This window comes from Amyelois transitella, chromosome 21 (genome assembly GCF_032362555.1).
Source record: "Amyelois transitella isolate CPQ chromosome 21, ilAmyTran1.1, whole genome shotgun sequence".
Lineage (NCBI taxonomy): Eukaryota > Metazoa > Arthropoda > Insecta > Lepidoptera > Pyralidae > Amyelois > Amyelois transitella.
Genome location: NC_083524.1, coordinates 6,156,083 through 6,170,248, shown reverse-complemented (window position 1 = coordinate 6,170,248; position 14,166 = coordinate 6,156,083). Strand labels below are relative to the sequence as shown.

The following is a 14,166-nucleotide window of genomic DNA, read 5'->3' as shown; positions in this document are numbered from 1 at the left end:
TGAAATATCACGTATATGTAATTAAGAGTCTGGAGATGGACACCTTTCATACCGGTAAGAACTATGGTTCCCGTGGGATTAGGGAAAAACTAATTTGAAGATTTACAAAATATCTGAGAGCTGCATTATGATTCAGTGAGGCGAGATACCTAATCAAAAAATAAGATATGAAAGGAGCATTTATTGTTTTTGCAAGTAAATTATTTCGAATAAGAGTTTAATTAATTGTTTTTCTGTCTTTCAGGATGCAGACACCGTGGAGAAATTGAATGAAAGTGGAGAATTGAGGAAAATGCTGAAGCCTTACAAGGTAATCTATACTAATATTATAAAGCTGAAAAGTTTGTTTGTTTTTTTATTTGAACGCGCTGCGCTAATCTCAGGAACTACTGGTTCGAATAGAAAAATTATTTTTGTGTTGAATAGATCATTTATCGAGGAAGGCTATAGGCTTTAAAACATCACGCTGAAACTATTAGGAGCGAAGAAATAATGGAAAATGTGAAAAAAAAAGGGAAAAATTATTCATCCTCGAGGACTTCAATGATGCACAAAATAACTATTCCATGCGCACAAAGCCGCGGGCACAGCACGCGCAAAAAGTGGCCTATCGGTCTTTTGAAGACTTTTGCTCTGTCTACCCCGCAAGGGATATAGACGTGACTATATGTATGTATGTATGTATGATATGTCATTAAATAAGTTTCCTCTTATACATATAGGTATAAGTCTATATAGAAAGAAGTGCGCCACAATTATAATAGCACCCTATATACCCTTTTACCCCCTATCGTCAAATTCGCCGAATTCTCCACATTACACCAACATTACCTACGTAAGTTTAAACGATTGGCTGGACATTAAACAAATCTCTCTTTACACTAATGGACCGTTCCCTACATAGCGACAAGGTCCCATCCATCAGCGGAATGACACTAACATGTTTACACAGGGCTCGGCACATGCGACTGTGTCGTAATCAATTTCATTGCCTCGAAGGCTTGCCGTGGAAAGAAATATAAGAGCCCAAAATTGACGTGAATTCTATTCACCACCTTTATTTGTCTTGGTTGTGTTTCCCTGATAAGAAGACTAGGTCCATCTATCATTCTCTTGGATTAGTTGTGTCATCCTGGTACACCTATGATCAGTACACATGATCTAAGATTAGGTATACAATTTGACTAAGTCAGGGTCACCACTGTAGCGGGAGCGAAGATTGGGCTCGCCCGCCACCAAAGGGAAGATCTTCCGCCAGGCTAGATGTTATGCCTGGGGATCCGCGACTCCGACGATGTTGAGTCGGAGGTTGTATTTATGCATCAATCCGTGAAATCTTTGTAATCGCGATTTAGACTCTTCGCTGCTATTGGCTGAGCGCGTCAATTTCTTCGCTATGATTGATAGATGGTGTGAGACGTAAATCATGTCGCCACAGTTTTATCTACCCCGTAAGAGACATGATATTTATTACCAATAACAATTAGGTTATTATTTGAACAAACAAAGGATTTAAACGAAATTTATGTACATAAAAGTTTTCAGCTACTGAGAGATGAAAGCTAATTCAGTAAAATAGCGAGGCTATGAAAGATATTATATCCAAAAATCCTTTGAATTCAAATACATAATGTTTATCTCAAAAGATCAGAAGAATTGGGTAACGCAGGTGCGGCCAAAATCGAGGTTATTGTGTTACGAAGGCGACAGTATTTGTCGTGATATTTTTTAATGAAATGTTACTTAACCTTCGTACTTACCGCATCTCATTGCTGAATGCTTTATTCTCTGAACTTGTTCAAACACCTAGCAGATAGTTTTTCTTCCTCCTGTCATTAGTCCCGGTTACATCCTTACCTACGCCCTGGGCCCTATTACATGTAGCGTAAAAGTTATTCTTCAATATTCTGATGCTTAATTAAGGCTCACAAAAATTATACTTTCGACACTACTATTCGTGTCTACACTACAAAAGTATGAACGGGTCACGAGAGACTGCACTTATGAGGGGCTTGGACCCACCGAAACCATACGGAACCAACGCCAACCGCATTTGAACCGGTACCGGTAACCATCTCGTCTTTAAAAAACTTTACATACATTTTTAATTATATCTTTTTTAAATATATATAGAAAGAGCCAACAGTATTGAAAATACTGAAAGACCACGTTCAGCTGTACGCTCAGCTCTACAGTCTTTGCTCTTAACATTCGTCCCCAGTGTATAACAAATCAGTTAAATAACATTCTTTCAAATTGGTTACTATTTATCGCATTAATATCATCCCTTATCAATTCATTTGATGGAAACTGCCTTGCACCAGTTATGATAATAGCTTATGAAGAAATTGATTGATTCCAGAGTCCCGACGCGTGCCATACCTGCCAGGTCTGCGGCGGGTTCCGCCTTCTGCCCTGTAAGATCTGCAACGGCTCCAAGAAGAGTCTCCACAGAAACCACTTCACCGCCGAATTCGTCGCCCTCAAGTGCATGAACTGCGACGAAGTCGGTCTGGTCAGGTGCGAAGCCTGTTCTTGAAGCCTGAACTTTACCATCATGATGTAGGGCTTTAGAAACTAAAGCTCCAAAAAGATTTTCTACAGGAACAACTTCATAGCTGGAATTGTCGTTATCAAATGCATGAACTGTGATGAAATCGGCGTCGTCATGTGCGATGCCAGTTCTTGAAGTCTGAAGTTTACCATCATGATATAGGGCTTTAGAAACTAAGGCTCCAAAAAGATTTTCTACAGGAACAACTTCATAGCTGGAATTGTTGTTCTCAAACGCATGAACTGTGATGAAGTCGGCCTCGTCATGTGCGATGCTTGTTAGGACTTAAGCACTTATTTGTCCACGATTAGTCTCCAAAGAAACCACTTCACAGCCGAATTTTTCACTCTGTGCTGTCCTTTTCCTAACTTCGAAGCTCGTCATGTTAAAGGGTTTAATACCTTAGTCTCCAAGAGGAGTCATCACAGTGACCCCTTCACAGCCGAATTTGTCATCCACAAAAAGAATGAATTTCGATGAAGCATGGAGTTCAAGATCATGAATAAAAGTGACCTAACAATAAGTTAATTAAAAAACCTCATTTAAGGTCAATACCCTCAAGCCAAGCTCAAGCTCAAGCCTCAGGTCAAGCCCTGGTACGGCCCTTATGTGTGCGAATAAACCTTATGATGATTAAATTAAATATTGAATAGTATATTATTTTTGTGAATGGTCAGTAATAAGGATTTAATTTGGTGGTAATATGTATTTTGTCAATAGAACAAAGTGTATTGTTTGATGATTTGTAAAAATAAATGCAAATGTTGATGATGTAATACAAATTATTATGAGAAATGTAATAATCACGTCTTATCTGCATAATTTCGATTAAGTACTATTTGTAATAAATAAATGGAGATATTTTTTATTTGTCAATTACATTAATACGAGTATCAAATTGTTGCTCCATATTTGTAGTTTCCAAGTAAGGCTTGTAAATTACTTATTAAATCCAGTAAAAGAAAACTTATACAAAAAAAGGTCTAAGTATTCGCGTCCATGAATACAAGGAGTTATATATCAAAGAATCTTCAAAGAAAATAACTTTGAATGCAGAAAATGCAGTAAGTACTGTGAATGCTTAATGTTAAACGCATGTAAAGTTCAGGAAGAAAATCGAAGCCTGAATAAATATGTAGGTATACGAAACCAACAACGTTCCGTATTTCATGAATGATAAAGTTTCCTGCATGCATAAAAATTTCAAGTTATTTTTATTATTCCGTTCGCTTCTGAAACGGAAATTGAAAAATTTAAACATGTACTTAATTGGCATTATCAAAAATAGTTAATACTCACTTATTTTATAGAATCATATCCTAGCGATGAAATTTGATTAAACTTATATTTTTTAATGAACAGAATATGATTTACTTACTTATAAATCTTATCTTTGTTTCTTCAATTTTGGTAAACAATTGTTTAATATGTAGTTTTATAATGTCAATAATAATAATTAAATTGATATTTAACATAAAAAAATAATAAGTATGATTACCTATCAGATTAAATACAATACTTAATTCTTTATTTTACAAAAGCACTTTTTCGCGGTAGACTTGTTTTTAATTTATTATCCGATATAATCTTACTCATTCTTATATTTACAAAGTAAACTCATTCAAAGATAATTTTCATTTATAGCATCAGATTGATGTCTTAATTAATAAAAAATACACCATAAAATTTTGGATTAATTTGGGGAATTATAACATGTTTCCTTTTAATCTGGCAGCTGTTTATATTTTTTTAGGATTAATGTTACGTACAATATAGTGGCAATCAAAATTGAAAAAATTTGTAAGCTACGTATATGAATAGATAAATTAATCTAAATGAATGTTCAAAATCTTTTTCATTCGAAAAAGTTAATTTGGTCATGATTTGTACTAATAACCGATTTTATTAACTTTAAAATATTATAAGTACTCTATCTTTTTTAATAATATTCTACAAATTGTACCAACAAACGGCGAGGTGAAGAAAGTGGAAACATTTACATTATTACATTTAGTTAAATTATATTTGTACTTATAAACATTTTTTTTATTAAATAATGTATTTTCTTTATTAAACAAATGCTGTATAGGTACTATTTTACTATTAATGAAATTAGTATGCCATAAATTAGATGCAATAAAAATTTAATTTACAAATTATCAACTTTTAAGTCGTTATTATATTTTTAATTATTTAGTTACTCATTTTGTGTTAGTTTTTTTTAGAATACTGATATTTTTTATAAATACAAAATCACAATGATTACAATTAAATTTATTGTAAATTATTTACGGACAATTATAATATTCTACTTTTAAAATATTATAATTATCAGTATCAATAGCTGTAGTGTATACTTAAGTCGTGTTTTTATACAAAAGACTTGAACATAGAACTTACTGAATTACAAAGCCTCTTGGCTTCAAGTTGTGATAGTAATAAACTTAAAATTAGTTACAATAAATAGTTCACATACTTTCAATTGCCTCTGTTGCTCCGAATTTCAGCAGCGTTTTTGTAAATAATATTGTTTAAATAAATAATTATCGAAGCAATATATTGTTTTTGTTTATTCAATTATAATAATATAATTAAATAGTTATACATGAATGATTGTGGCAGCCTTATAATTATTTTGTGTAATGATTCATGTATAAAAATATATCTGATTAGAAATTTCTGAAAATTAAGAGAATCAAATAATATCAATTTATAACAATGTTACAACTTAAAATTATACACGCTTCTTACAAATAAAATTAAAATCGGATTAATTAAATAACCTACTTACTAAAATCTAGGTCATATATGTAAGAAGGTACCTAATAAACCTAAACATATACCTAAGCAAGTCATAAAATTTATAAAAATATTACCCTACCTACGATTAAATAGGTTCCTAATACTACGTTGTTGAAAAGTTTTTATTGAAATACTGGTTTTTACTGTTATGAAATCTGTTTTTAAATAATAAATTATGTTATCAACTCTTCAAACTGTAAGACAAAATGCCTAGGCGCTCACCTGGGGAATTACCTACCCAAGTAGGTATTTCCTCAAAAATTTCACCGTTTACTGATTTGAGAGATACTCAAATGTTACAAATAGAGTAAAGTAAAATTTGGAAAATGTTAGTAAAAAAAGAGTACCCGAAACCGACGAGCTTGCATGAAGAGAGTTAGAGAAAGATGTGGTCTCTGCCTACCCCTCCGGGAAAGAGGCGCGAATTATGTATGTATGAAAAATGTTACTACGAGCATAGTTACAATATTATTGCAATCACAACCTTATATCTACGTACATGAACCATCCCGCCTGTTGCTCCGCTGAGAAATCAATGTCACTAACACCAGCGCGACACTTGTTGCACGACACTGTACACACGACACACACACAACCCCACGCTCAAGGAAATACTAGCAAGTACACGCACACACTCTATATTCAGGGTCTGGTTCACGCACACACGCAAAGAAGATACAAGGACCGTTGCAGCTAGGTCGCGAATGACGTCATAGCACGCAAGGTCAATATCACCTATCCGCACTCTTCAGATGTACTGAAACGTTATTGCTGTCTCACTCAGACGACGGCTCGCCGTCCCGTCTGGGCCCGGGAGTGCAGATTGTGTGTATGTGTGTGTGTGTGTGTGTGTAGACGAGGGTGTGTTTTACTATCCGCCGCGTCGGATTTGTAGGTAAAACGTTGTATTTTACAGAATACTTCCTTCGAGGCTCAGGTAATAGCACGAAAATGGGAAAATGGGGATTTAATTTTAATGCTTTTAAATGGAAGGTGTTGAAAAAGGATTTTTGCGTGGCGATAATTATTCTGAAACACTCCGTAGGTACTTATATTTTACTTTGGAGAAAAATGTTTTAACTCTTTCGCCCGGGGTAAAAGTTTTTAAACAAGTACCTAATTTTAAACATACTTGCATTATTAGCTCGGAGTTTTAGTTTCAGAACCATTAGCGGATATCTACGTCCTAATATGTTTGCCTTGTTTGTTAATATTAACAGTAAACGCAAAAAAAAAATTTATGCGTTTCAGTAAGTTGTACTTTATATTAGGTACCCATCATGATGTAGGTATAATTCTTTTAGATTTCTGGAAATTACAAGATTATTATTTTTTAATCAATCACTGTATCTTTCTTAACTTGTTTTGGGTGGTCCCAGTTGCACCCTCCGTTGATCCTTAAGGACCCGCCATGGTCAGTACAGTTACCCTGTATATAAGTCTGTGCCGCAATAATCGAAGCTAATTCGCAGTGAATTTGGGTATGTTTAATATGCTAATGACTGAACTAGGTTTTATCGACATATTTTATCTTTCCACTGTATTATTATTAGGTATTATTTGAAATACATAACTAATGAAAAATAGTATAATATACATACATACACATTATGCCATATGCATATTATTGGGGTAGGCAGAAATACGGATTTTCACTTGTAACAATAAAATATATGTGAAAATATCTGTTAAAATAAATAGTGAAGACATTCATGAGCTTTTTTAGTTCTTGAAACCACAAATGCCGAGGCTCTTTCCTTGAGCATTTCCACGTGACATGAGAGGAACAGCCTTACTTCGCTATTCCTTATCTATAAATAAAACCTTTCAAAAGTAATAAAATGTTATATTTTAAAATCTTGTTATAAATACCTACTTGTGCTTTTTAGTTTCACGTCACGTCAATTTTTATATACATTTTTGCAAATCTTGATAATTGTTTTTGTGGAAAAAAAATTATGTATTTTGCTAAAATTAGGCACACAGATAAAATAGACCCAAATAACGCAAAATTTACGTGAGTGAAACTGAGGGTAAATGGAACAACTTCAAAATTATAATGTAATATAAAAAATAATTTTCAAAAACGTATAGTTTATTAAACAAAATGAACAAGAACAACAGTGTTGTAATTGTTTTATTGTCAACTCTTATTATACTTTATAAAGCCGCGGGCACACAAACTCAAGCTTTGATCATACTAACTTAAATTTTAGCTGGTTATAATAGGTCAAGGATAGTGTTTAAAAGCCTTTCACTATTTGAGAATTTCTTTTATCATCTACAAACCCACTCAAGGTTATTTGTGGCTTTGACTAAGTGAGGCTCTAAGACATATCTACTCGCTTACGCTAGAAGTATATAAGGATCGTAGCAAGTGGAAAGATGCACTATGTCTCTGCCTACCTCTCTAGAAAAAGGCATGATCTTGTGTATGTATGCTCTCACTACGGCCCTAGATCACCTAGTTCTTTACTTTTTTATAATAAATATTTTAAGGGTAATTATGACTTTTTCACTTTTGGCCTGGGCTGAGAAACGAAATATAATGTTAAAAAGTAATTTCGTGAAAATCAGTCCAGAAGTTTTTGAGTTCAATCATTAAAAACATACAAAACTACAAATCTTTTCTCTTTATTGTCTACAAGACAAATTAAATAATGATAATGTTGCAACGTTGTCATTACTTGATTCATATGAATATTGCTCTTGAGACAGATATTTCTAGAACTAGCGCAGAACTAATAAACGAGTCATTTAACTGCATACGCTCCAATCCGAAGTGGGTCCAGAAGAAGTAATGGCAATTACAACTTTCCCTGGGTAATCGTTGACGCCATTTTGAAACTAAAGCCATTTCATTCGTCCCTGTTAATAAGTATATACTACATTTGATTCCCTCATGATGATTACTTTATTCAAACTTTATGCACTTGATATGAAACAGGTGGACTTAATACCACAAGGCATTCTCTGCCAGTCGAACCTTTGGACCAAACTGAGATGAGATGAGAAATCCTTTGATATTGTTCTTGATCACTTGTAGAGGTATCTGTATCCATCCAAACATATAATAGACACTATTCTATTATATGTTTGGAGAGACAAGACATCGGTCAATTACTTAATTGAAAGTTATTAGAAAAAATCGATATGCGGGATAGGTGTATAGACTAGTAGATGCCTTAAATAGATGATTTGTTTAATTTCTGTCTGCTTTGTTTGTATCGCATACCGAACGCGAAAACTATTAGTACTCCTATTTGAATGCGGATTATGCATATTTTTTAGTTTATCAATATATTTATGCAAACTCGAGAGTACTATTAAGTCATTCACCTTTTCTTAAAACACAAGTAAGTACCTATTTCATTTCAAATGGCTGACACGTAAGTCTGTGTTTTTCCTCTTGTCTATATCCAGTCTAGACTATACCAAAAACCTGTGTTTAGTATTCTATCCACGTAAAACCTTTAGGTAGTTTCAAAATCACGTCCCATACTCATGCTGACCACGCGCTTCTACGCTCTGGAAAAATTCAATCAATTTTTATATATTTTTCAGCTCCAATTTGATGCTCTCATTATGACGTATTCATGGTCGCATTTTTTTTATAACGCTCTGTCAAAAAAGGACCTCAGTCAAAGACTCGCACCCTGGGCTCTTCTTGACAGGGGAGGATGTAACCGGAACTTACGCCAGGAGGAACAACAAACGGTTGCATTTCAAAACTAAATGCAATCCATACTAATATGATAAAAATGAAATAAATAAATAAATTTTATTTTTAAAATAAATAAGAAAAAATTGTACTATAATGTGTGGTGTGGTTCCCGACACCATTAGAAAAAAGAATAGGACCACTCAATATCTTTCCCACGGATGTCGTAAAAGGCGACTAAGGGATAGGCTTATAAACTAGGGATACTTCTTTTAGGCGATGGGCTAGCTACCTGTCACTATTTGAATCTCAATTCTATCACTAAGCCAAACAGCTAAGCGTGGCCTATCAGTCTTTTCAAGACTGGTGGCTCTGTGTACCCCGCTAGGGATATAGATGTGATTATATGTATGTATGTATGTTGTATTATAAATGTATAAGTACAGCGGGAAAGCTGCTATACAGAGATTGATGAAATTTTTTATAAGTATAACCTTTATTTTAAAAAGATTTAAAAAAAAGTATAAATTTAGAAATAAAAGAAATGAAAATACCGTAAAATGACGTAGCCATCTTACTCTGTGGACGTTATAATAAAGCAATAATAGTCCAAAATAAAATAAAATAAGAGTGAAGTTCATGAACGTTGATGAAATCCATAATTTCACCATTGATGCCAACTGGTAGCGTGGCCGAGCGGTCTAAGGCGCTGGTTTAAGGCACCAGTCTCTTCGGAGGCGTGGGTTCGAATCCCACCGCTGCCAAGATTTTTTGTAAAATATTTTATTTTTGATAAATTTTATATATTGATATATTTGTATTTGTATTTGTATTTTGTACTTTTCATGTGGCTGCTTTAGCTACTAACCTTTTCATAACAAAATTATATTAGCTAGGTACCTAGCTAATATAATTTTGTTATGAAAAGGTACTTAACTACAAAGATACAATTTAATTTTTCGTCTCGTTTACATGAAATTAATTACGTTTATTTTTATTTTTTTTTAAGTAGGCTGATAACTACTTATTATTCAAATTATTCACGACCAAAGTTACCAAGTTTTCTAACCAAATAATATGACAATGTCTTCTTGTCATAGCGCCACCCACTTGCAGTACGATTCATTAAACCTCTTAAAATAGATATGACACAAATCTAATACTACGTAAGTGTTAACTCTTAAATACACAACAATATGACTCAAAATGAAATAATCGAATCACCCGATAACTCTGCTATATCACGTGAACGTCACACGCTTAAATAGCCAATATAACGTGATACTTGATTTCAAAGTTTGTATAACTAATTGTGGGTCTAAATGAACTGGTCGTTGACCATACAACGTGCCTCCCTATAGATGACAATAATGTCAATGTCACGGCAAAGGAAGTCAATGTCAGCTGTCACCTGTCACGTGGGCTCGGGGTTCGTTTCCCGGTCTTTGAAATGGGGAATTAAAAGGATGGGAGATAGAAAATTTATTTGGGATTGTATTAGGTTTTAATTAAGTACTTTTGCTTGGGGAAAGAAAAAAAGTCGGGAAACTGAGAAAGGTGATGTTCTAGGTAACTTTAGATTTCACGCACTCCCTGAAATTAGTCTAATGACAAGATAGAAAATAATGACTATTTTGTTAATCATTCAATAGTCATTTGGAGTTAATCTGTTGTAGGTAAGTACCTAGTTTTGTTTTGGTACATACCTAAAACAGAATAACTCCATAGATATTATTCTGTTAATCATTCTTTTCTACAAGCAAAAGGAACATTTCTAGCAATTAAAAGAAGCAATAACTTAATCAAAATCCTGCCAAAACTTTGCGAATCAGCGCCAACAACCCGACACCTATTTGTTCCTTCAAAGAATTTTTCGCCACAAAGTGAGATATTTAACGCGAAAGGTTCATTGACTTGTTTCTTTTTTAACGTTTTAATTAAAACTTTGGATAAAATAAAAGTTTTGACAAAATGTTTGTCTATGAGTAAACGGATTACCAAGGGTCTAAGTTAAAATTGTCCAATAATTGTCTGATTTTTGTTTTGGTTTGGTGGTTATGGCGCTTGGAGTTATTAAAATTAAACAAAACTTTAATTATTTTTATTTCATATGGTACAGGAAAATTTTGAAATTTCAGACGTACCTTTACAAATGGAAATTTAACTAAACACATTTTCACTATATTCGATTTGCTTTTGTTCTACTAAATACAGGGCATCGCATTTTTAACTTGTTCAATTCCCGCTTGACATTTTTACCGATTTTTCCCATATATCCAGGGTCAATTCACAAACATTGGCATGTCTTGTCCTTTCTCTATATCTGAGGTAAACCTAAGTGATAGGTAGGTAAATAAAACATCTAGGTATATGACCTGTCAACGTTCTTGAATAAGGGAACCTGTCTCTTTTTAGTAATTCTAAAATGGGATAAGTTGGTAAAAAAATTGACATAATTTTTATAATTCAAAGTCATAATCGTGTGGGTATGTCCCATCTGGCTCAAGTATACCCAAGGATCTATGGTTGATAGAAAGCACCCCATCTCATTGGCAAATCGACTTACCCCCGGGCAGATACAGGTATGACCAACTGTTGTACATTTTTAGTGTAAAAAGTTTTAACAATTAAATAAATAGTATAAATACTTATTATAAAGACTTACATCTTAGACTTACATATATGCTATAATCATAGTTTTATTCCCCACGGGGTACACAGTGCCAACAGTCTGGAAAAGACTGAAAGGCCACGTTAGAGCCGTATGTCCCAATGATAGATTGAACTTCAAATAGTGACAGGTTGCTAACCCGTCGCCTAAAAAAGAATCCCAAGTGTAAGGTAAGCTTTTCCCTTGATTGGCTTTTACAATATGCACGTGAAGAGAAGCAGCTGGTATACATAATATTTTTTTTTCGCTACCAAAACAGCATCAGATGCCTTACAAAGACATCATATACAAAAAATATATTTTCTACTACTAACGTATTTTCTGTACTCCTCGTGTAATTTTAACTTCTCAAACATAAAATCAACTCCGAACGAGCTCTGTGTACACAATGTTCAGCAAACATTACTTACCCCATTTCGTTTATTAAGAAAACAGTCTTCTACGTTTTTTATTAGATTAAGGAACCAGATGGCTTTATAAATGTGCGCGCGCACACACACGCAAGCGTATATGTGTGAGTTCTTGCATTTGTGTGCGTAACTTCTTAGTGTAAGGTAGCCTGTTGCTCGCAGCTCATAAAAAAGCGATTCCAAACCTTATGGCTCCAGCAATAATGTTGTTTTTCATTTTAAGAACGATTTAAGGTGAAGAGGAATGTCTGGAAAGCTTCCGTCACGGTTTATTTACCTTGATAAGGACTTCTGTATATATTTTTTTATCGGTTCTGTGAAAACCTAGTCGTTTTGTACTTCGCAGATTACCTAGGATCGAGAGGCGAGATGTATTGGATGTTCATTGTACAGTCAATGTCAAAATTCTGCGAAACATATTTTTTTTAAATACCGCTAAAGAAATGATTATGTTAGGAAAGAAGTATATATGCAGGGATGGTGGGAAGTGGAAAGATGTAGTTTCTGCCTACCTATTTTATTTTGTTGTGTACAAATCTATACCAAATTTCTGCAAAAAAAAAACCAAAATGACGGGAACAGAAACTCTTCCCTTTCAATAAATATCTATTTATTTTTCAACTAGCTTCTACCTGTAGCTTCGCTTGCGCAAATTTAGCGCCACCTTCACGCGCGTTTTGAGCGCAACTTGCAAAATAATACAGGTATTTCGCAAATACCGCAGGGAACTTTAGTTTTTACTGGGACGATCATAACCCTGTGTCCTTCTCCAGACTCTTAAGTTTTTAAACGCAAAATTCAAAGAGATTGAAACCAAAAAAGATTTAAAGCAACAAACAAATTTAATTTCGCATTTATAATAAAAGTTGGAATTTTTGTACATTTAACTGAAAACATAATGCAGAAACAATATCATTTTACGAAATATTTAAAAGTAGTTTAACAAGTGGAACTGGAAATGACACATTTCAAATAAAGAGTGTTTCACATTGAAAACAAAATTGCATTTTAACTGAATCCGAAGAATACTCATGCCAGGCCTAAAGGTGTAAATATTTTTATTTGTTCTTTATATCAATGCAAAGCAATGTCTCCCAACATTGAGCAGATTGGATTGGCGTAAAAGTGAACATGAAAGATAAATACAGATCTCTTCTTTAGTTTAAGAGTCAAATTCTGTGATAAAAGACTTCGTGGCTCAAGAAGTCGTCGCTGTTTTAACTTTTAGAAACTAGTCTAGAATGTAAAGAAGGTAAAAGAAATAATTTCATGACTTAATGCTTTATGTAATCGACTGTACAAACTGAGAATTGAGTAAATTAGGTTCTGCAGCGGACTTGGATTTACAAATATTGTGCATTGGGAGAACGCTTGCGTTTACAAATAGGTTTAGGTTCAAATCTCGTTCTTATTTCTTTCTGAATTACTTCGTGGGAATTAAAATTAAAAGCTGAAGTAATATGCTTATAGACCAGGCTTTACCAACTTTTATTAAAACAAATGAAATATTTTTACGGGAATATGATTTTATACATATATTCATACATCTAGTCACATCTATATCTCTTGCGGGGAAGACAGAGCCAACAGTCTTGAAAATACAGAAATCCACGTTCAGCTGTACGGCTTTATGAAGGAACTGATATTTCAAATAGTGACAGGTTGCTAGCCCATCGCCTACAAGAGGAACCCCAAGTTAATAAGTCTATCCCTTACTCACCTTTTACGACATCCAGGGGATATATAGGTACGTAGTTTTATTCTAAACTGCCGGAAACAACACGGTATAATGTTCCCTCACGATGTTTTCGTTTAGAAACTTAACTACTGTACTAACTCAAAAAAAGGTCAATGATCCATGGGCCCGATAGGATTTAAACTTGTGTCATCCTGTGCATTGCCCTTTTTCATTCGGGTAACTTAACCCCCTTCGACCACCGACTCTCAACAGTGAACTGTGAAACCCGTCCCGTGTCGTTCCCGGCATCAGTACAAAAAAGAATAGCACCACTCCATCTCTTTCCCATGGATGTCGTAAAAGGCGACTAAAGGATAGGCTTACAAACAC

The 14,166-nt window shown here is 34.0% G+C and overlaps 1 protein-coding gene and 1 non-coding gene across 3 annotated transcripts in view; both read left to right on the top strand.

Moving 5' to 3' along the window:
• The window catches only part of LOC106135564 (glutaredoxin domain-containing cysteine-rich protein CG31559), a 74,485-nt gene extending 69,385 nt beyond the window's left edge, over positions 1-5,100 (top strand). For both annotated transcript variants that reach the window (XM_060950325.1, XM_013335912.2), the window contains exons 4-5: positions 245-310; positions 2,363-5,100. In XM_060950325.1, coding sequence (XP_060806308.1) covers positions 245-310; positions 2,363-2,539 — 243 coding nt within the window. In that variant the 3' untranslated portion in view covers positions 2,540-5,100. The remainder of the gene's footprint in view (positions 1-244; positions 311-2,362) is intronic.
• Positions 5,101-9,699: 4,599 nt separating this feature from the next.
• Positions 9,700-9,781, top strand: Trnal-aag (transfer RNA leucine (anticodon AAG)). Its single transcript has one exon. It is a non-coding gene; the product is annotated as a tRNA-Leu (tRNA).
• Positions 9,782-14,166: the final 4,385 nt, after the last annotated feature.